Below are 23,215 nucleotides of genomic sequence, written 5' to 3'. Positions count from 1 at the left end.
CTTGTTCCGCAGAAAGGCCTCCGCCGAAGTGCAGCCTGCCCGCCACGGCGGCTGCTAAATGTCACGCCTGGGCTCTGCGCTGGCCCCTAATTGCTTTTGCATCAAAACCAGAAAAAAAAATTAAAAAAAATTTTTTTTTTTTTTTTTTTTAATTGCGGAGCCCGGCGCTGCCGTGCCGTGGGGCCGGTGCGCGGGGGGCGGCGGGGGCTTCCCCGTGGGAGGCAGGTGCAGCCCCCCGCGCCCCGGCTGAGCCCCATCCCCAGCGCGGTGGGCGCCTCCCCGTTTTGCCCAGTTGCGGAGGTGCGCGGCTGCGGGAGGGGCTCTGGGGTGGCGGGTGGGGAGCAGTAAAATCGAGAAAAGAACGAACAATATTTTATAACCCCCGCGCCCCCGCGCAAAGCCGCCGACACGCCCCGCGCTGCCAGACCGCGGATCGCCGCCCCGCGCCGCGCTCCGCCCGGCTGCGCGCTACTCGCTGACCCACAGCGCCCCTGGCGGCGCGGCGCGACGGGCGCGGCAGGCGGCGGGGTGGCGGGGCGGGGCGGCGGCACCGTCTGCGCGGGCGGAGGGTAGGAGGGAGCCCGGGGCGGCGGGGGCGGGGGGCGCAGAGCCGGTCTCCGCGCCGCCCCCGCGGGGAGAGGCGGGCCGGCGCCTTCCGCGGCCGCGCGTGCGCGCGGGCATGGGGAGGGGGCGCCGAGGGAGCCCGTCCCCGTCCCCCCCCGCCGTTGCCAAGGGCTGCGGTTGCCACGAGTTACCGGATCAAGGCCGGGCGGCCGCGCTCCCCGACAGCCGCGCCCCCGCCGCGAGGGCGGGCACGCGCACCCCCGGGACCGGAGCCCCGCGCCGCGCGGGGCGGGGGGGGCGGCAGGGGCGGAGCGGAGCGGGGCAGAGAGGACGGCGGCCCCAGGTAAGGCTCTCGCCCCGCTCCGCTCCGCGGCCGCCGGCCCCGGGGCAGGGCCGGGAGGGGACGCGTCGCGGGAAGGGCCGGGGCGCAACGGCGGGGAGCGGCGCTCCCGCTGCCCCAGGGAGCGCGACCGGGGATGGTGCCTGCCTTTCTCTTTATTTTTTTTTCTTTCCCTCCCTTTTTTTTCTATTTTAAGCGCGTTACTCCCCGGGAGCAGCCGCTGGCGGGCAGCCGGCGCTGCCGCTCGCCCTCGGGGCACCCAGAAGCGCTCGCCCGCCCCTGGCCGACAGCGCCGGCGGGCGAACACACGCAAACCCCCACCTAACTGAGAAAAAGGGGCTTAAGCCCACCGAGGAAAGTGTGCTGTCCGCTGTGGAAGGTCACTTGAATTATTTCCTATGGAGGTTTTATTCCAGAAGGCAAAGAAGCGATGTAACATGTTACAGAGTATTTTTAACACCGAAGAAGAGAATTATTGTGTCGTTCCCAAAGCACTTAGGCCTTTCGTGAAAAGAATGAGCCTGATAAGGGCGGTAATGATTTACATTTTTGCAACACTGTAAAAGCTAGGGGGGAAAGAGGTAAAGCCCCGGCTCCTCATCACCGCTCCCAGCCCTGCGGCGGCGGAGACCACCAAGACAGACACAGGTTCTGCTCCCCTCACCCCTGAGCGTGCTGACTGTATCTGTACCTTGTATTTTGCAACAGAAGAAGTCATGGATAGCGTGTACCTATATCATTTGAATATTGCTCTGGAAAAAATTAACATATCACATGTCGAAAAAAAGACATGGACACATAAGTTTGCAGTGTTACATAGTGAGCTGTTTAAAAGTATAAATTTTCTCGATGCTTATATAGCTACATTGATATTTAAATGAACATTTTCATTCCAAAAGACAATCTTTCTTTAAAGTATATTTCAATTACACTGTAAGTAACAGGTTGCTTAATACTAGTTCACAATATTCTGAAGTTACACATTACAGAATTTGATAGCACATATGACTGGAGTTTTTTCACTTTTTCATATTTTCTACAAAAACAATAACAAAAGACCCAGACACAACAGTGTGTATATATACACATATACATATATATACACACACATTACAAAAATAGTCGAAGAGTAATTACGCATGGTAAGTCAAAGTAATTAGGATATTGATATTGAAATAAAGGAAACCTCACAGGCAGATTTAAACACAAGACAGAAAGTAGTAAATTGTTTTATTTAATTACTTAAAAGCTTTTTAGAAATCATCATGAAAAAATGAGAATATGAAGTTCTAAGCAAAAGATAAAGCAAAGCTTTTGAGTGCAGAATTATTACAATTAGATATAAATTAGCTATAGCAATTAGATGATACTATAGATACTAGCCTGTTTAAAGAACTAGAAATATTACCATTATTCAAAACTAAAAAAATGAGAATCAAAATACCAGTGATTAGCCGAATCAAAATATATTAAATAGTGTTGGAAAAAAAAAAAATCACAAAGTCATTGAAATCACAAAAGACATTAAAAATATTTTTTTTTTACATTTAAATTTTTAACAGTTACATTTACATTTACATGTTCCAAATTAAACAGTGTCTCAAAACATTTATATGCAGTTACATACAGCTGATACAAAAAGACAATATACTAGAGCATAGAATACTTCTCTTTCCCTTTTAATAAGAAAAATTCCAGTATAACTAGTTATGCAAGCAACGTTCAAAAGATAAATATTTAAATAAATCTGTCAAAGCTGAGAAGAAAGTTCTGTTACAGTAGTCTTAGAATTTTTGAACAGTGATGAAGAAAACATCAGAACAATAAGACTATTAGAAAACAAATATTTATTTCAGAAATATTCATCTGGAATTTCATCAAAAATTCCATCTTCATTTGGAAAACACGCACTGGCATACAGATAAGCTCCTAGAATTAAAAAATAAAAAATAGCCACAAAGGCTCCCCAAACTTTGTATTTCTGTATTTTTTGTCAGATATTGAAGACATGTTAGTAGGCCAGAATTGTAAAGTGCTTCAACAGTTTAGCTGGATCTTTTAAAACAAAATAAAAACCCACTACCCTGACATTGTGTTCAATAAAAAAAAATCTCAGACATTATTCCAGTTTTTGTTTCTATATTTTCCCCATCTTTTAAATAAATGTCCTAAACATTTTTTCCTGTTATGTGTCATCTTAAAAAAAAAGTCAAGTAATCAAAATCTCTGCCTGGCAATAACAGCTATTTTTAAGCTACTTTTTAGTGATAACTTGTTGCTTTAATTCAATGTTATCACTTTTACATTAAAATAGCTTTGCTGCTAACCCACACACAAGCTGAAAAGGTGAATAGATAACACATTTGTGCAATTCAATAAGACCAAACGAAAAGAAACACGGATATTTATTTTAGAAAAGTGCTACCATCAACAAAATACAGCAGCTTAAAGTAGTTACCTAAGAGATGTTATCCTCGGGCTATTAAAACATGTTTCTAAAATTACAGATTCCCAGCTGGATGCTTTTAAAAAGCATGCCCACATACGCCTATGCTAACCTTTATTAGCTGGCCATTTAATAATCTATTGTTTCTGTAATTCACAGGTTTAAAATGCCCCTTCTTTGAACATATCCACTGAATTCTTAAAAAAAACCCAAGCAACCACACACCAAAAAACAAACAACAAAACACAAACCAAAACCAAACAAAATCCCCCCCAACTCCATTTGTAGGCCGGTAACTACAGCACTGAAGTTAATGGGAGCTTTGCTAGGGTGATCAGACCCCCTCACTCTTTTTCATAGCAGTTAAATGTCAAATATAAATACAACACCACAGTGAAACATATTCCTTTGACAGAATCTGGGACAAGACGCTACACAGCTGCTGTTAACAATAAGGAACAAAACCGACATTTAATCAAAATAAGTGTTGGTGGTTACAAAGTTGTGTTCAAGCCTGCCTTTTGTTTGTGAAAAAGTCAATATTCCAACGTGTTAACTACAGCCCCAATGAAATCAGCAGCTCCTGTAACACCCAAAGAGCGGAGAGGTCCACATCCGTACAGCGTGTTACAGCCGTGTGATTATCATCATCTCAGGGACGGAGACACCCTCCATTTCAGCTGCTGAACTAAACCATCTCTCCCGGCATCTTCAAACATAGGTGCCTAAAGTAAAGCATGCTGAAAATGAAATCCTGGCTCTAGCGAGGTTGATGCAAAATTCAGCCATTGGTTTCAATGGACCTCATCTAGGATTTTCACGGGAATGAGTATCTGTAATTCCCTAGGAACTGAGAATCTCCAGGAAGCCTAGAGATAATGCCATTTTTATTAATATTTCTGATTTCTAAGCAATCATGCTCAAGAATTTTGGCCTTCAGTTCCTATGCATGATAAAACCAAGCTTTCCATAAACATTACAGAAAGACCAGAGGAAGATATATTTATATCTCAAATTGCCAGCAGCATATAGTTTGTACAAATGTTGTTTTGCTGATGTTGCTGAGCTACTTTAAAAAGTTAATACCTTGCGGGGTATGTAATTTCATCACCGATGTCAAATGACTTTTAAAGATGAAACTTCTCTGATGCAAATTACAAAAAGATGCTTTGAATATATTGGACATGATATACCAACTTTTAAGCTGAGGAATTAAGTTATCTTTATTTTCCAGATCCGAGACATGCACTCACTAAGGGAAATATTTTAACTACCACATACGTCAGTAGAGCACGACTAACCCAATACTGAGATTTTAATAGTCACAAAAACCCAAACGTAATACGTAGCCTGTAGACCTGAATCAACATACATAATAAATCAACATAGAAATAGTACCAAGGTCTGTTTTGAAAATTTTGTAAGGACATATGGCTGTATTGACGATATGTCTTTTAGGTACGCGTTACCAGCCAGCCGTGTTTCCGTGGTACACGTAACCAGTAAACAGAGCAGAAACCGCTTTGCACTGTCCTTAAGATAGCAATACAGGAATGATTTTTCATGATTCTTCAGAAGCTGAGCTTGCTTTACATCCACATGAAATGCTGTCATCACTAGGTCCGAGCCCGGAGGATGAACTGCAGAAAAGGGGAGAGGGAAAAAAAAAAATAAAAGGAGGAAATTGGTTTTCACAACACACTCAAAGCCTGAGTAACAGAGGAGAACTTTAATTATCTCCAGTCACAAAGAGAGACAGGAAATTTGGACTTTTAATTAGCCATTTGGAGTGCAGTTGGATATTTTTTTAGCAAGATAATTTAAACGCGAATAATTCAAGTCTGACTAAATGAAATTCACATAATCAGAATGCAGATAATTGAATTTCTACTGCATTCATTAATTCAGTGTGGAGGTGTGTGTGAAGACTTCTATGATGAGCTGTCACAGCTCAATAAAATCTCAGTCAATTAATTTTTTCATTATCTTAGTATTACATCAACAAAAAAGTGAAGCATGCGCGTGTGTGTATGTATGTATACATAATCTCAGAAAGTAAGGAAATACAGAAATCACCTCTCTGAATCAGAGTCCGCATTGTTTTTCTCTTTTTTTCTCTCTTCCTCTTCTACAGGAAAACGTCTGTTCAAAGAGGCGAACTTATGAATCGCATCAGCAACAGAGTATTTGGTCTGTCCAGAGACACAAGCCTCCATATCTTCTGGGCTTAGCTGAGTCTGTAAGAAGAGGTGAAGCCTACTGTCTGACAGCAACAATGCATCTTGCACAATTCTGGAAAGAGAAAAGTCAAATGTTTCTATGTAGATGCACATACACACACGTATTCTGAAGCGTTTTACCAGAACAAATTCTAAATGACGTCCTGCTTTTAAGTTTTCAGATGAATCCTAAATCAGTAACAGAAGGTAACAAACATATTAAAATGATTAGGTGTGTTATTTTCTTATTACGTTATTTGGAATTTTAGGTGAGTAAAAACACGAAGCTAATAGTTAGGCACATCTGCTATTAGAATAACTTCAAGGACACTTCTTCCATTTAACCATCTGTTATTACCACATGGATCAATTAATGATTTTTAGGCAGTTGGAGGCATATACTCTTATGAAAATTTGGTCCCGATCAAGAACTCAGTATTTTTTTTAAATAACTAAGCTCTTCTAAAAGTTACAAGTCACCATTTTTTTTGGTGGGGGAAAAGAAGTGTGTAGAGACAGAGGACTTCAGACACATGCAGTGTCAGGACCCTGAAACGCCAGTAAACAATAGAGCCAACACGGCCAAAAATAATTACACTTTTACAAATATGCATACATTTAAGCTGGAGTGAAAATGCTGATACGGAACACTGAGTTTAAGTATACTTGCAAACAGTTTTCAGAGAATCTTAAATACTATTTCATTGCAGCTATTCTTTTCAAAAGTGTATTTTAATATTTGGTTTATATGTATTTTAAATTAAGTCTTCAAATAAATTTAGCACAGAGTATTTACTTACATGAAGTGAGAATAAACAAAATACAATACATTCCAGTAACACAAAGTTGTAGAGATACTTTTACTAGCACTGAGAATTGAAAATCATGATTATTTTGAAAAAATGCAACTTTGCCACAACATTTCTTTAAGAAAGGAATTCCTTAATACACAAATCCTAGAATGATTAACAAGAGACTTTCGTTTACATGTACATATAACTTTACTCATGTAATAAAGTCATGAGAACCTATAGGCATGCCATCAGTGCTCCACAGAAAACTATTAAAATATCTTTAAACAAATTGAAACTATTCAGAGTCAGTATTTACCTATTTCTACCCATTTAGATTAGTCATTACTAAAAAAAAAGTCACGGCTATGCAATAGGAAACAAGAGATTACATTAGTGTAAGAACTAGTAAGAGCAGAAAGAAATATTGCATTCTATACGTACTCTAACTAAAACGAAAAGTATAACTGATTAGTTCCTTCTCTCAAATAAGATTAATGATGTGTTTGGACTGTAATGTTTTAAACCACAAATACGTTCTGAAGACTGTTCTCTAAAGTGGCCAATGTTACAATAACGTTTAATAAACACACTAAAGGATTTCTGGTTTCATCTAAGCCTATAAAAAAACTGTCAAATCAAAATAAGTAATAAGAGATCTCCAACTGAAAACGCAGGATGTGTGTACACGCACATTTCATTTGCCTAGGTAAACGCACGCACACAGTCTCAACCAAATAATTCAAACTCTGACACCTTCCAATGAGGAAACGTCTGCAATGACCCTAATGATCTACCAGGTGCATTTGAAATTCAGCCTCAGAAGGACAAGATTTCACTGAAGTTCAAAATAAACACACTTTCATACCTAGAGAAAGCCTTTTTAGTCCGATCTAAATTCCCACGAATTTACTTAAAAATAAACATAGCAAATAGACATCTGTAAAAATCAATGCACACAGTGTATTAATATACAGAAAAACTTCTTCATAGTCTAAAAGAAGCCAGCAAATGCTGTGCAAAAATGATTCAAAACACAGAATTTACAGGTCTACACACCTTGACAGGAACAGCTTCATGAATACAGTTTGAAAAGCCATCATTCAGCGGCCGCTAAAAGAGGATTTCAGCCTTGACTCTTGATAAACACACATTCCAAACAAAGGCAAACATTGCAACAAAAAGTAAAAGTATCATTCCACGCAATAAATCCACATTTATAGTTTATGTGCTCGGGGGGAGTAGATTCTCCTTCCTCTTTTCTTCCCCTTAAAAAAATATGAAAAATAACATGCTGGACTTTATTGTAGAGTTACTGTTTTTCCCAGGCTTACGAGCACAATGAGGGGATGCACATTTCTGCAATTCTAACATTTGCGTGTCTAATACCAAGTAACCCAGCAAAAACCCAAGACATTAAATTCTGTGGATGGCATTTAGTTTCACGGATTTTCCTCTTGCTGTACCTTCAAAAGTTTCCTGCCAACCAGCGAAAACACAAGTAACTAACTGTTCATGAGATTACACTACACTTACAGCTCTGTTGCTGTTTGAAATGTATTTTATTTTCTTTATAAAATAATGGGTAATCTTTAAAATTGATTTTAGATGGTTTGAGGCATTACACCAGAGAAGTAATGAGCACTAATGTCAATGATATTGGACACAAATTCATTTTAGCTTTATTTCATGTCCAGTACAATTCTGCTAAGCCTTGAACTGCTGAAGCACTGTTATTAACTCGGCAGTAACCTAACACATGGAACAGCAAACAAAAGTGATAAGAGTACAGACTGATCAGGACCTCAAGGCTACTGTCCTTTTTCTGCAGCTATAATTCAATTTCCAATTTTACTTTACATTGGACTCATTATTTCACAGTAATTTTCTCTTCTGCTTCATGGTGCCATCTGGAGGTGAAAGGAGTGAAGAGAAACCGAGGCAAAGAAATGGAAAGGTGTTCATAAAGCTAATCACACGCACGTGTGTGTGTGTATATATATATACACACACACATATACGCTCATAAGGTGGGGAAAGGGCCCAAACACTCGATGCATTTCGCAAACCGTTTAAAAGCATCCTGAAAACAAATATAGGAATACCTTTCACCCAGACATACCCTTGAGGCACCATTTCTTCTTTCTTTTAATTAAAAAACCCCACCTTTGGCTTTTCCCAACCCCTCTAAACCAACAGGTTAAATTGCTTTTTAATTTCATCCTAAGCAATCAAAATGATAAATAAATTCTGTGCTATCTGTAAGCATTATGCTTTCCCATTCAAAATACTCCTTCTTTAAAGAAATAACCATACATTTGTCACCAGATGGTACTAGTAGTATTAAGTGCCGATATAGCAGTTGCTCTCCAGGGCTTTTGCTGTCCTGGGGACTCACTGCGTGAAGGGTCGTACATCTGAAAAATACATTTGGCTCCAAATACTCTGAAAATGAAAATCACAAAACACCACCTAACAAATTAAAAAGGCAAAAGGAAAGGCAGAGTGTCATAATATTAATACACGGATGTCCTCGCAGAGGCTGAACGCGTGCGCAGCTCAACGCAACCAGCAGCGCTCCCAGGATTTCTCCAGCAGTTTCATTACAGCCAGCACCAGTACAAAGCTGCGGTCACAGCGATGTAAATCAGCTCTCGCTGCCGTGGCGCTAATGGAAGAGCCATGGGGTGATAATTCCTGTGAACTGACTGGGCACGTTAAAGAGAACAACAGACTTTCTATGCACGCCTGGAATAAGAAGGGGAGGCTAAATCCTGCAAGTCTTGATCCCATCAATAGTCATTACTTGTCAGAGATCTCACTCCTCTCACATGCATAATGGCTACTTATGTGATTAAGGGGGCTGCAGGATAAGGCTCTACATTTGAATTAGAGATAATAAAATCCTTTTTTATTCGTGGCCATGTGAATCTTTGTTTTTAGCTTTCAGTAAACGCTCGTGATCTCTAGACCTTTAAAGAAGCAGGGCCAAAAAACATCACTTCACGACCAAAAGAATTAATGTCATTTTTGAGGAAACACTGGATGTTATACGAGGAGTATTTCTCCTTCCCCATGTTACGGTAAGAACACTTACAAAAGACAAAACATGTGTTTTGTCTTATTTGGACAAGGTCCAAAATCTGGTTTTCTTCAACATGATTTTATTAGTTATATTATACACTGTTCTGCTGGAGGAGAACAACATATGGCCAAACAGCACAACTTAATCCTAACTAAAGATTTCCTGTATCTACTGTAACCTAATACAATGACAGATGCACACTTGCATGCGTGTGGAAGGTTAACACTCCGATTTTGTTTTCGACAAATTTACTCTGACCGTTTATATCCTATCACAGGAGAAGACCAGGAGCGAGAGGCATGGGTTGACAGCCTGTGCTGTGGTGCCCTCTATTGAGCACCCAGCCTTCAGCCCCTCGCCCCAGCCCGCAGCAGACAAAGCCCCAGTTTCCTCCTCCTCAAAAAAAAAAAAAGGCCAACTGTGTTTCCTGCTTCATTTTTTATCAGGGAGGAAACGTTACTGAGAGTGAGCAACTGCAAAGCAACTTTTGTGCATCTGATGATGTGTATGTCTAAGAAAGGATTAAATGACATGCCCCTGCTAGACATTACTTGCTTCATTCACCAGGTAGGAAATATTAGGCTCCATAGGAAAGAGGCAGTCACTGGTCTCCTAAGGAGATCTCACTTGTCCCATGGCCGTCGATGCTCCCACCTGAGCCCCAGCAAGCTGGCAGCCATCCCCTTTGGAGCCAGTCTCCTGCTCTCCGCATCTCAGAGAACACCTGCTGGAGACACCTCTGGGAGCGTCCTCTGAGCCCACGCCAGCTCCTGCTGTGGGACGGGGGTGAGGACGGTAAGGAGGTGTGAGGAGGCGGCCAAAATCCCTAGCCGCCTCCAGAGAACAGCTCTGCCTTTGGCAGCCAAGCTTTGGGTGCCTTGTTTACTCCAGCACCAAGTGAGCCTGACGGACAGCAATCCAGAGCCGTGACGCTGTGGATGCCCTTCATCTCCTGTGGATCTGAGCACTGCATTTTTCAAGTCTCCTAGTGTGTCTTCCACCCCATCATAAACTGCAATCTTGAGCACGTTTGAAAACTAATTCATTTTCTTGAGCCACATAATTTGTTGGGATGCAATGGTACTCAATTAAAAAAAATAACATCAGCAATTGAACCCATCTTCGTTTAAAATAGTTTTGTTAATTAGCTTTCTAATAAGCAAGCAAGGATGATCTGGTATGAAGGTAATTAAATCTCAAAGTTAAACCTGTGCAGCTAAAAAGGGATGAAAGCAAAGAGGATCTTTCAGAACTTAATATTATAAGATAGTGTTTTAATTTTGACCTCCAATTTAAGAATAAGCTTTTCTTGTGAATCTACAGACATCCTCAAAGGTATGAGGATACTTACCAGGAAAACCACATAATTTTCCTTATTCTTGCCAAGTAATTCATAATTGAAAAGGGCTAGCTGACTTCCGTTAATGCAAATGGTCTCTTAAAATATTAAATTATGCCTAGACAAGAAGTGAGCTTTACGGTTGTTCATCACTCAAAGATAATGACCTTTAAGACAAGCAGGTCTTACCCTGCATTTGTGCAGTAAAGCCAGATCAAAGTGGGACATGTGTTTCCAGATTTCAACAAACTAGTGCTTTGCTTTAGTGTCCACCTGTCAGTCCAGTTCTCATGCTACTGTGCTCAGCACGGAGAGGCTTCACAAAGGCTCTGTCCAAACGCACACCTTGCCCTATGCTAACTTATTCCGGAGTGATGTGTCAAGGAGGACAAGAGAACTCCATAGCTGTCCACATAAAGGTAACACGGAACAGCTCCTAGGGCCAGGAGTTGAATGCCAGAGAGCTTCCAGCACTCGAGCCTTACTCCTTGGGCATGTGACTCCTGCCCGGGCAGACACTACAGCAACCTGCTCACACAGCAACAGGCACAGGGCACAAACTGAGACAGTGAAAGATCTAAACTCCATTTCAGAGATGGCTTAGGTGCCAATAACCTCACAAAGCACTGAGTGCAGAGAGAGGCTCCAGTTCCCACATCGCATGCAGGCATTTGAAGAACGTTATCTGTGGATCTCTCCCTTGGCAGGTCCATATAGGCTCAAACGCCGTTTCTTCCCACCATCAAAAAGAAACACCAGCAAGGCTGTGAGCTTGGGCACCACCACCACCGTCATCGCTGGGGCAAACAGAGCACTGGGCTTTGCACTTTCCCACTCCCTTCCTAACATACCAGGGAGGTCCTGCTTCCCCCAGCATTGCCTCTCTCCTCTCTATGGAACAGGCAGCATCCAGACCCAGAGCTTTAGTAAAGCCAAGTGTGTGTGTGTGAAAACATAGCGTGGCCAGCAGATTGAGGGAGGTGATTCTCCCTCTCTACTCTGCTCTCATCAGATCCCACCTGGAGCATTGCGTTCAGCTCTGGGTCCCCAACACAAGAAGGACACGGAGCTGTTGAAGTGGGTCCAGAGGAGGGCTGGAGCACCTCTCCTATGAGGACAGGCTGAGAAAGTTGGGGTTGTTCAGCCTGGAGAAGAGAAGGCTCTGGGGTGATCTTATTGCAGCCTTCCAGTACTTAAAGGGGGCCTGCAGGAAAGCTGGAGAGGGACTTTTACAAGGGCGTGTAGTGATAGGACAAGGGGCAATGGCTTTAAACTGAAAGAGGGGAGATTTAGATTAGATCTAAGGAAGGAATTCTTTACTCTGAAGGTGGTGGGACACTGGAACAGGTTGCCCAGAGAAGTTGTGGATGCCCCATCCCTGGAAGTGTTCAAGGCCAGGTTGGATGAGGCTTTGAGCAACCTGATCTAGTGGAAGGTGTCCCTGCCCGCGGCAGGGGGGTTGGAACTAGATGATCTTTAAGGTCCCTTCCAACCCTAACCATTATATGATGCTAAAACACAGCTCAAACACAGCTATATATACACACACGCTTGTTAATGAGTTAAATCCAATTGTAGAGGAAGAAGCCACCCCCCTTTGGCTCCGACTCACCAAAAAAAAGGGGTGTGAGTGCACCCCGGCACCGGGCGGGGCCGGTGGGCGCTCACTCCCCCTGCGCAGCCCGCGGCGGCGCGGGACGGGGGGACGGGGGCGGCCGCCAGCAGAGGGCAGTAGCAGCGCGCGCCCGGCCCGTTCCCGAACTCCACTCTCTCCCCGCAAACCCCTTCCCAGCTGTTCCCCAGGGCTGAGGGAAACCTGTCGCTTTTCTAAAACGGCATCCAAGTTCAAGCAGTTAAATCGTTACCTTACAACAGAGATGCCCCTTCTCCCGCTCCCGGACTAACTACTGACGCTTTCTGCTGTCAGTACCCATCCCTGGAAGTGTTCAAGGCCAGGCTGGATGAGGCTTTGAGCAACCTGGTGTAGTGGAGGGTTTCCCTGCCCATGGCAGGGGGGTTGGAACTAGATGATCTTTGAGGTCCCTTCCAATCCTAACCATTCTATGATTTAAGTTACAGACATCACAAACTGGAGAGCGAGGATGCGTTCTGAAAGAATCTACCTCTCTGTTTTGCCTTCTGAAGCAGAGACAGCGTTGCAAATATTTTTTGATGCTGAAATACTGTACCTTGTTACCACGTCAGTCTCTTTGCCATTTTAAAATGAGAGTGATTTTGGAAACTCCATGGGGCAGCACAGCTAAGGTAGAACTGCTCAGACCCAGGGACCTAAGCTACCATACCCTTCAGCTGGCTATTGATATTATCACCTCTAGAAGCACAGTCACACTGTTTCCCTGCCTTTCTTCCCTGAGACACAGAAAAAAACCCAAGCCTAACCCTCTGATCCTTTTCTACTTTCCTTTCCCTGCCTCACGTGCCTTCATCCAGCTGTCCAGCAATTTGCTATCCTTTCAGCCGCAGATCCTGTTTAACTGTACACAGAAGTGTTATTCCTGCAGTGGTTAGCTCTCCCTGCCTTTAGCTGTGAAGCCAAACAAACGTACCCCAGGACTGATGATTTCTTGTCTGTTAGGGAGGCTTATAATTATATTGCACCGACTGGAAAATTAGCCGGTCCAATATCCCACTACACCCACTGACCACAAGGCTTAAAGCCTACTTAAGTGATTTGCTTTTTTCCTTTGCTTATGCAGTTCTGATTCATGGAAACATTGATACTGAAAGAAGATGAACAGTCTCCACTCACGGCATTTCACCATGCCCTGACCCCGAGCAGCAGCTACAGAGAGCCTACAAACGCACACGCCATCCCTACCCCGGCAGCTGTCAGCAGCCTGCTCCCACACCATCGATGCCAGGGTACTATGAGGACTGCAGAGAAGGCAGAAGGTGTCTGACCAACAGGGTCTCTGCCACTGCAGAAGGTGACATGGCTACAGCAGCGGGACTGAGTGATGCAGTACTGAAACTCACCCAGTACTCCCTTGCAACGCGGGCCTGCCTCTAGCTAAGACTACACCATTCATTTACACTAACTTTTACATAACCCCGCAGATGAATGATTTTATACAGATTGCAGCTGTACTGAAAATTGTCACAGCTGCTAGAGCTTGTTTATGTTAGTGGGACCAGTAAACAAAGTCATTGGCGGTTTAGGAAATATTTGTGTTAGATCTCACTACAGAATTTTCCCAGGGGTTTAGCCCAAAGAACCACTGATTTTTCCATGAACATAAAGAGGGAGAGAGGTCTGTTTCCTTGTATAAGAACATCTAGCACATTCTTGAAAACTAGAAATAGACATCACGGTGAAAGATCTTCCAGCCTTAGCACACAATTTCGAAGTGACTCAAATCCCAAACTATTATTTATAACCAATGCAATGAAACATAATGGAAAAGCTCCAGTTGAAATTTCCTTAAAATCAATAAAGTTGAAGTCACATGTATGAAATATGACTTTGCAAATAAAAAATAAAGCCAAATGTGTAACATGTAAGATGACCACACGGTGGCTCTCAAGTACCAGAGATAGGCTATTTTAAACCAGAAAATTGATGCCATCATAAAAATGCCAACATCTCTAGCACAGGCTGTACTTACTTTTCCAGGAATTCTTGCAGACCCTGTCGGCGATGGTCCACATGATGGGGATTGTTCATATTGAAAAAGGGAGTTTTAGATGGCAGTTCAGGTAACTGTCTTTATAAACAAGAAGCAAATACACAGTTAAAACCAAATCTGAAAGAGTAGAGAAAAAAGCAATAAGCAAATGCCAACTCCAAGCACATGAAATTCATGGGTCATATTCTAGAAGCTCATGAAATCAAATTTGGGAACACAAGGTTGAGAAACCGGAGGACTTCCCACACATTTCAAAGGGAAAAAAAATAAACCAGATGTTTCTAGTTCTGGTTGTTATGCCTGTACACATGTCTGGCTGGGCCTCTCATGGTCCTTGAAGAACCTAAGCATGTCCTAAAAGCACAGAGAGGAGGTACGTACACCTACACTAGACTGTTATTTCTGCTACCTGTGCGTAGGAAAAGAAAACACAAATTAAATCTGTTAGAAATTAGAGGGGGGCTCACCAAACAAAGGCTATCAGTACAACCATGTTCTTCTGGGTTTAAAGCAGAGAAATGCCTTGTACAGAATAAACTTGTGCTAGTAAAAAACACAGGATACTTTCCAGATCTAATTTCTGTAATTCTCAGTATTAAGATGAAACAATCCTCCCCTTCCATGATTGACAGATTATTAAATAGCCATATATAAAGTTGCTCACATAAGCACTGCATTGCTCTGAAGCCTCTGTCGAAGCCAAACAAATTCTCGAAAGCGTCGTCTAACACAGGATGTTTTCCTTGTAAAGCACATACTGTTTGTCTGTTGGGAAATAAAAAACATTTACTTTGTAAATCAGCTTAAACCAAAGTGCAGGCGTGGTATTAAAAAACACATCTGAGATGCTAATCTCTGAGACGCCAACGGAAAGCTTGACACGGATTCAGTTTAGGTTAAGGACTGCGACTTCTCTCAGACAGGGCTGGTGACAGTTTCTACTGCTTCTCAGGAAAATATTTTTCCTGGCTTTTTTTCTTTTTAAAAGCAAGAGAACCAGATTATAGTACAACTTGCGGTAACAGGAAGAGAGATCTCAGAAGAGTTTCAGCAGATAGCGCCAATCTTTGCAGGGGAAAAAAGAGAAATCATGTTTAGCTATTCTAGTTATAATCCTGCAGTTAACTACATAGAGTTCTTCTGGTGTGCAATCCTACTTATATCAAATCAAAGAGACCAACGTGACTGCTCTCTGCAAGTAGCAGCATTTGGAAATTTTCCCACAGAATGCTATTAGTCCACTAGAAAAATGCCAATTCATCAAAAGAGAAACAATGCAGGGAAATCAAACGCTTTTGCCAAATTTTCTTGTGGAGCGTATATTTAGATGAAACCTCACCAGACAGGATTCCATTATAAACCTGCCCGCAGTCCAACCCACCCTCAATCGCCTGCCAAGAGCCACAACTCCTAGACAGTCAATAATGCAGATTGCAGAGGGCCCAAAGACGCCAGTTTTCTAGAATAGATGAGTATCTGGGATACCTTCCAGTTTAAGAAACCAAATGCTCTAGGAGCTGGGCAGAAAAGGAACCCAGCTGGTCTAAATGCCTGGCAGACCGAAGATTTTGAATCCATTGAGAAGCCTCGATGGGAGGACTGACCTAGAGACTTGGTCTTAAAGCCTGGCATCACGATGGTAGGAAACTGAGCCGATGCTTGTCAGCTTTGGAGATGCCCAGTGCTGAATCATATAACACTGGGTCTAAATGACATCATACCAGCTTAGCAGTTGCTGAGAAACCCAGTAATATACTTCTATTCCAAAGCACCAATGCCTGTGAAACAGTAATACAGCACCCACCCCAACAAATCTACCGAATTTCTATCTACCAGAAGTAAAAAAAAAAATGTAACTGCTTTAGAACCAGTACTTAAACCACATTGCAAAATCTAAGTTTTGCAGCTCTGATTGTCACACAGGAGAGAAGTACTTGTCATGGACATTTAATAAGCCATCACTTGACTGCTTGCTGTCATTATGCTGAATGCCTAACTCTCCCATACAGGAAGGAAACGCTTTCGGTCTTGTGCCAACCATTAACCATGTAACTTGCTGCTCTCAAATTCTTCGCCTGATACTTGATACACTTCACGATTTAATTATATATATATATTTTTTTTTTTTTTACATTGTGATTAAAATCTCTGGATCTAGATTTGGGAAATTAGGATAAATTCTTCCATATGTCACCCACCAAAAAAGAATAATCAACAAAACAAAATTATGTATAGGACAGATTTAAGACACAAGAGGACCCTAATTCTAAGTGCACTCCCATTAACTTGGTAGACTACAATACAAAAACCCAAGTGTAGTTACTTGACATATCCAAGCACCACTGAACAAGCATAATATGAATGTCAAGGTACACTGAAAACAACCACACTGCAGCAACCAAATAACTTGGCAAAAAGAAGAACTCAGGAGAATTTAAATACAAATAATCAGATAATTACTTGAAAAGAAAGTTGTTTTCCCATGAATACCTGAACACCCAGCTACTTCTAGAATGGTAGGACATCACTGACTATGACAATTTTTTCATTGATAAGTAAAGCTAAGAATAGTCTCTGTTGCAAGACACTGTGGAGTACACACGTGAACACAATACCAGGTACACCTCCCAGCTTTGCCACAGACCTTCTGCACAGCCTTGGGCCAACCCACCTTACCTGTTCCACTGCATCTCAGTCGTTAACAGGAGAATAAAATCCTCCAGCCTCCCAGAAGCAGTGTAAAGAAATTCCATTAATACTGCAAAGAGAATTCTGGCTTGGACAGAAACAGCAATAAAGAGCCCAAAGAATCCACGCTGATATTTTTGATACTTACATGAATAAATATCTCATAGTCTACATAAGAATGCCATGAGTCTTCTTTTTGTGTCCTGGGGTCTCGCACCAAAACAGTTACGAATTCCTGCAAGTGCATAATAAAATCAAGTAATTAATTTCAGAAGACAAAGGGAGTCTGAAAGACTCTCTTGATTGCTCTGCTGTTCCACAAGCTACTGTGCTCAGATTAAAAGCTGAACTGGTGTTTTACTGCATTTTGCAACCCTGTAAAAGGAGAAGCAAAAAGCAATGAATCATATGAGCTATACCACATGTCTGGGAAATTCCTTGCCAAACTGCCAACTGAAAAGGAATATTTCAGATTAAGTAATGCTGTGAAAAGTCATACACGTTTCATGCATGGGAGATTTGGTGATTTCAGTAGCTACAAGCTGAAAACCTGGCATTCAAAGTCACACACGTAAGAGAATTAGGCAGGTATTTTTGGCTTTTCCCACCCTCGTAGTCAACATTCACAAAGAACATGTTACAAACCTCCTCCATGTACCCCATGTATACATTTAGCATTTTATTTGCTCCTAAATTTCTTTCAACATTGTATCTACATTTTTTTTAATCAAGTATTTATAGCCATTGACTTCAGGGATCAGAGGTGAGTGCTCCATACCCTCACAAGTTGCTGAAGAACTGACCTTTTTTCTATGCCTGAAACAAGTCACTCCAGTCCAGTGGAGAAGGATGTACCACTATGAATTGCCCCGGCCACAGATTCAATACAGGGAATTCAAGGTCTTAAGCCTAGTGTCGCACATGCCATGCAAAAGGAGATGAATCCTCCTCTGCTACCCACACTTTCCAATACACCAGGAACTTAAGCCACGAAGTACACCCAAGGATGCAGTATCCAGGTGCTGCCCTCCCAGTCTGACCATCAACCTACCCAAGGAAGCAACACAGCCACACTGCAGAGCATAATTTCTCATCTTTGAGGAACAATGACGTACCGTATTTGTCGTAGAAGTTGTCATATATAGTCTACTTCCTTTAATTCCTACATTTATAAAACAATTTAGACAGATCCCAAACGCCTGCGAGAGGCCTGTGGGCATTACTGTTGTAATGTAACTGGGCATCACTAATAGGAATTGGAAAAGGCTGAAGAATCACATGCTTCCAAGTATCCTTAGATAATGGCCATGTGAAAAGTTATATTGTGTTTAAAAACAAAAAAAACACCCACAACAAACCAACCCTGGTAAATCTGTACATTCATACTGGGATGGAAAAAGTTTCTTTAAAATATAAAGGGTTGAAAACGTGCCTAGCTACGTGCTATTTCCCAAGCAAATGATTAGGCTGCCTACTTCAGTCGGTTAAATAAGCTATTCACCCAAAGAGCTGAGCCAACCAGTTAAACAATGACTCAGTTAAAGAAAACCATATCGTTTTAAGTGGTACATTATGACCCCCCCCCCCCTCCCCGCCCCCCCCCCGAGAGGAAGGCACTGCGCAAGATCTTCAGGTACAGAAATCAACTGTGGGAGGAATGACAGTGTCTTTGGTAAATAACATGCTTTTTAGTACGACTTTGCATAAATCAAGAAATCTTGAACCAGAAAGCTCTTAAAATGTTTCTCTCCATGTCCAAACCACAGATATCAGAAAAGAAACCTTTACTCTGCAGACAAGTCTTCTTCCCCCACCACAGACACTTCAGCATGCCACCAGCAGCAACCTTCAATCAACTGACAGGAGAAGAGTGACAACCTTGGACAGAAAAGATTATTATTTTTTTTCCTGAATAGCCAGTGCACTCTGTACCTGGCATAGAGGCATTCACAGTCTGGATAAAATAATCTATCACGTTGATTTCCAGGCGGTACTGCTCCTGGGATAAAACCTCAGGCCACAGGCTCCTTATCTCACCTAGCCCAGTCCCTGGTCACAGAAGTGCTTTCTACATCATTGCTGGATACCCATTTGGTGCGTGCCATGAGCACCTTGCCTAAGAAAGCCTGTTTGAAAGGCTCTCATCACCTCTGCCCTTGCTGAAGAGCACCGGAGGCCCAATTGTCCTCTGCTTTGTGTTCTCTGCAGCTTTTTAAGCCCATGCCAACATGGCATGAAAGGAACAAATGAACAGAGTTGTAATCACTTCTACCAGCTCGGGCCACACCTTTACAAACAAGAAAACTCCATTAGAGGCAGGAGAAAGTTATTCCCCTCCTGAAAAACGTGCTGAACTAAGGACAGAAAACCATTTTTCAGTTGTTTTTTTCCCCTCCTGCCTCACTATCATATTTAGCATACATATATAGACACTGCATACTTTCAGACCCACTGTAACATCTTTCTGTATCCATAGTCTTTTCTCCCAAATTTTTGTCTTTCCAGTCTCCTATTTCCTTGCATTTCACTTTTCCCCAGAGCTGCAACCACTTATCCAAAACATACTTTTTTTTTTTTCCTGAGCTCTAAACACATCAGTCCTGCAAGGCAGGAAGAAGAGGAGTTATGCCAGGAAACTTTAGAGGGACACCACTCTCCTCTTCCCTTCAACTGCTGCAGCCCAGGAGTCACAACCGCAGGTAGCCTGCTCAAACCCAACCTCAGTACCCTTCCCCTCATCCACTGCTGTACTGGCTTCTCGTTGTCCTTCCTTTTGTGCAGATTCCCCAAATTACTTCATTTTCAAGTAACCTTCTATAACCCTCTCCTTTGTACAGAATCGAAATAACATTCAAAGCAAAATGCTTCTTTCGACCTCTATTTTACCAAAGTGTTACGATAAAAAGTTGCATTAGCTATGAGTTACTTTGCAAATCATTCCAGACCACATGATTTACATAAAAAGCCCTGTATACTTTTAATTTCCAGTTCAATAGTCAGAGAGTTTCAATACTGAGGAAGTCAAGCAGCCTTCAGACTCTGCCTGTAGCAGAAAGGAGACCTGCTGTACATGCCATGGAAGGCAGGTGTCTGGGCAGTATATCACCAACTCAGGAGTGAAAATGATCTGCAGTAGAGCACAGCACCTCAGCAAACCGCAACCCTCGCACAGTGTCGGCTCCGATTTGAAACACCATGATTTCAGTAGAAGACTGAGAATTTTTTTTTTTCCTTTATTTGCCAAAGAATATAGAGGCTGAGTTCAGAAGGAAGCAAGATAAACATTAAGCAACTAGAAAATAAAACCCAAAAATGTACAGCCTTTCTCAAGATCTAGGGTTACTTCCTCTACAAACATCTCAAATCCAGGAAGCGTTAATCCCAGTTCGCGTTACAGTTTCTGCTGCTCTGAAACAGTGGCATTGCACACATAGACTGTCTCTTCTCTCTTGACCTTTAAGCCTTCTCAGGACATAGGACTCCACTGGGACAACAACATTGATTTAATCAAATGCCCAGCATAGATGCAGATACACTTCCAGAAACGCTGCTTATGCCTCCCTGTCCCTAAAAAAGTAGTATTGTAAAGGCCCATATTGACACATAGGCTATGTCAGGATCCAGGCAGAGTTAGGTGGCAGAATATTCCTCTGGGAGACTGCTGTTTTTCACTCAGTCCATCCTGCATTCACTGGTCATGAACAGTCACCAGATTACATCAGTTTGGGGTAATAACTGCCTTTCTCCTCTGTATGTTCTCCCTTCCCTCTCCATCTTGCTAGACAAACTTAGGGTACCCTAAATAGACATTTCTATCTTCAAGTAAAACACTGTTCACCTCGGGGAGGCGAGACTGACCTCCTCCCCCCACAGCCCACATGAAGACTAACTTCATCTTTTGTCAAAAGACTGCGTTGCAGACCAGCCATACCACCCAGGAAGCAAAGCCCGAAGACAGGCAAGGTTTCAGGGACTTTTTACTTTCATCAGCTGCAATCCTTTTCAAGTATCTTCTTTCCCCACCCAGTTCTGCATGGTTTTTCCAGAATTTCAGATCTAGCTATTATGCCACATTATATATACTTCCCATTTTGTTGCGGTTTTTGTTTGGTTGGTTGGTTTGTTGGCTTTGTTTTTTATAATTGAGGGGCACAATACATGCATGTCTATAATGCATTGAAGAATGATATGTGTGCTTAAGTGCAACAATTATCTCAAAAACAGAATTTACTGCTGACAGTTCAAAGTGCCCCAGCTTGGTCGTGGGGGCCTATTGCACTGGGAACGATACAGACTCAACAGAAAGCTACTGGGAAAAGTAGCATCTCCATTTATTCCTTCTCCCTGGAAACTGCTAAACTCATAAGCAAAACATTTTCTATCCAAACTGCTAGTACAGTTTGATATGAATCCCAGCAGCCACACTGGTCCAAACACCCTCATGAAGAGCTTCAAATCTGCCCCAAAGCCACTCATAACTACTACAAATAGTAGTCATAACTACTTCAGAACCAGAAACCAACAGAGCAGCTTCTCTAGCTGGATGTGCCTTTTAATTCCTGGTTAAAACAGGCAGTTTAGGCCTGGCACCAGTGGCATTTTGCTCCCCTGTCATCAAGGCCTGGAGCGGCCCAAGTAGTTAGGCTCACACATAAATGACAAAATGGCCAAAGTGACCCCCAAGGCAGGTTTACACTTACTCCCTCCTGGTTAAGTCCTGTGCAAAGAGCACGAGTGCTGACAGCAGAGGAAAAAGGGCAGCACTGGGGTCATGTAGACACAAACACCAGGAACTGAAATGCTCCCATTAGGATTTATCTCAACAGGAAGAATATACCATAAAAACAACTGAAGCAAACACAAGCATTTCTCTCTCTTCCCTTCCCCCCTTCTCTTTTTTTCCCTTTCCCTCCCCTTTTCTCCTGTTGGAAATATTTCTGCACCTTGCAATGGATTGCTCAGAGACAAGGATAAGCCAGAAGCTCTCCTATACAGAATTTGACCACAAAAAACTATGTTTCTGAGAAGTTTATTTTTAACATTTTCCTATTAGGAAAATAGGAATCTGACATGGAAACATCTATTTTTAATATGGGAAGAAATCTACCACAAGGAAGAGGAATAAAAGTAATCTTGCATTGGAAGATTATTTGCTTCATTCATTCCTGCTGCATTTTAATTCAAATCTCTGCTCAGGATTGTATCAGGTGATAATCTCATGCTCCATGGTGCCACTGTTACACATCTGATTAGTCAATAACCCCAAAAGAGTCATTTTCCACAAAGCTTCCGAGAAAAAAAGTTTCCCCATCAGGTCGTCTATTAGTAAAAGGATCAACCACAACAGACACGGGGCTTTTCACACTGGGAGTGTTGGCATCTTTGCTCCACACACACTGAGACATAAGGCTGATAAGAGGCTAACAGCTGAGACAAAATAATTTGTTTAAACTTTTAACATTCATTGAGACAGAGTAAAAGAACATGCAAGTGTGATTTTTGTGGTCCATGCGTCTGTTAATCAGACCTCAGGCCCAGCTCCAACCATTATGTCCCAACCAAAATTCCCCAGTGACTGATGAAGAAAAGACTGAAATCCAAGTCCTTCTCTCCTATCTCAGTGTCTGAGCCCCTTATGCACTAGTCATTTAATTTCCTTCTCTCTGATCCAATGAATATTTGATTCTTCCATCAAATTTTAACAGAAGAAACTGGCACTGCATCACTCCAGAATATTCTGTAGCCTGGCACTTAAAGCATGAAGAATACAACTAATCAGGCCCAGACAAATCTTAACAAAATTCAATCCACAACCACCAAATAGAATCCTTTTTATTAAGCTTAGACATGACTTACTTGTTTTTCGTGTTTTGGTGTCATCTTCACTGGTTTATATTAAAATAAAAATCAACCTGAAAAAAACAACAAAGCAGACATCAGATTGGCATTTAGTAATTACTTGAAGGTCATTATCACTTTGCTAGACATTAGCAGACAGTGTAAAGAGCCAGGCTCAGTGCCTATATACCAGAAAACATGTTTCCATTAACTATATCTAAGAATTCATTCATTTAAAAAAAATCCTGTTTCGGAAGC

General features: G+C 42.2%; 1 protein-coding gene across 1 annotated transcript; it reads right to left on the bottom strand.

The window, feature by feature from the left end:
* Positions 1 to 4,889: 4,889 nt before the first annotated feature.
* On the bottom strand, positions 4,890 to 22,999 carry SNX10 (sorting nexin 10). The gene is made up of 6 exons (XM_086614804.1): positions 22,976 to 22,999; positions 17,268 to 17,354; positions 15,096 to 15,196; positions 14,411 to 14,509; positions 5,427 to 5,642; positions 4,890 to 4,990 (listed from the first exon to the last, which is right to left on the bottom strand). The coding sequence occupies exons 1-6, from the start codon at positions 22,997 to 22,999 to the stop codon at positions 4,912 to 4,914; spliced, it is 606 nt and encodes a 201-aa protein (XP_086470930.1). The 3' UTR covers positions 4,890 to 4,911.
* Between the last annotated feature and the right edge of the window lie 216 nt (positions 23,000 to 23,215).

The sequence above is a fragment of the Tauraco erythrolophus genome, chromosome 7, assembly GCF_009769465.1.
Source record: "Tauraco erythrolophus isolate bTauEry1 chromosome 7, bTauEry1.pri, whole genome shotgun sequence".
NCBI lineage: Eukaryota > Metazoa > Chordata > Aves > Musophagiformes > Musophagidae > Tauraco > Tauraco erythrolophus.
The sequence above is the reverse complement of the archived record's forward strand: the minus strand, read 5'-3'. Positions and strand labels throughout refer to the sequence as shown.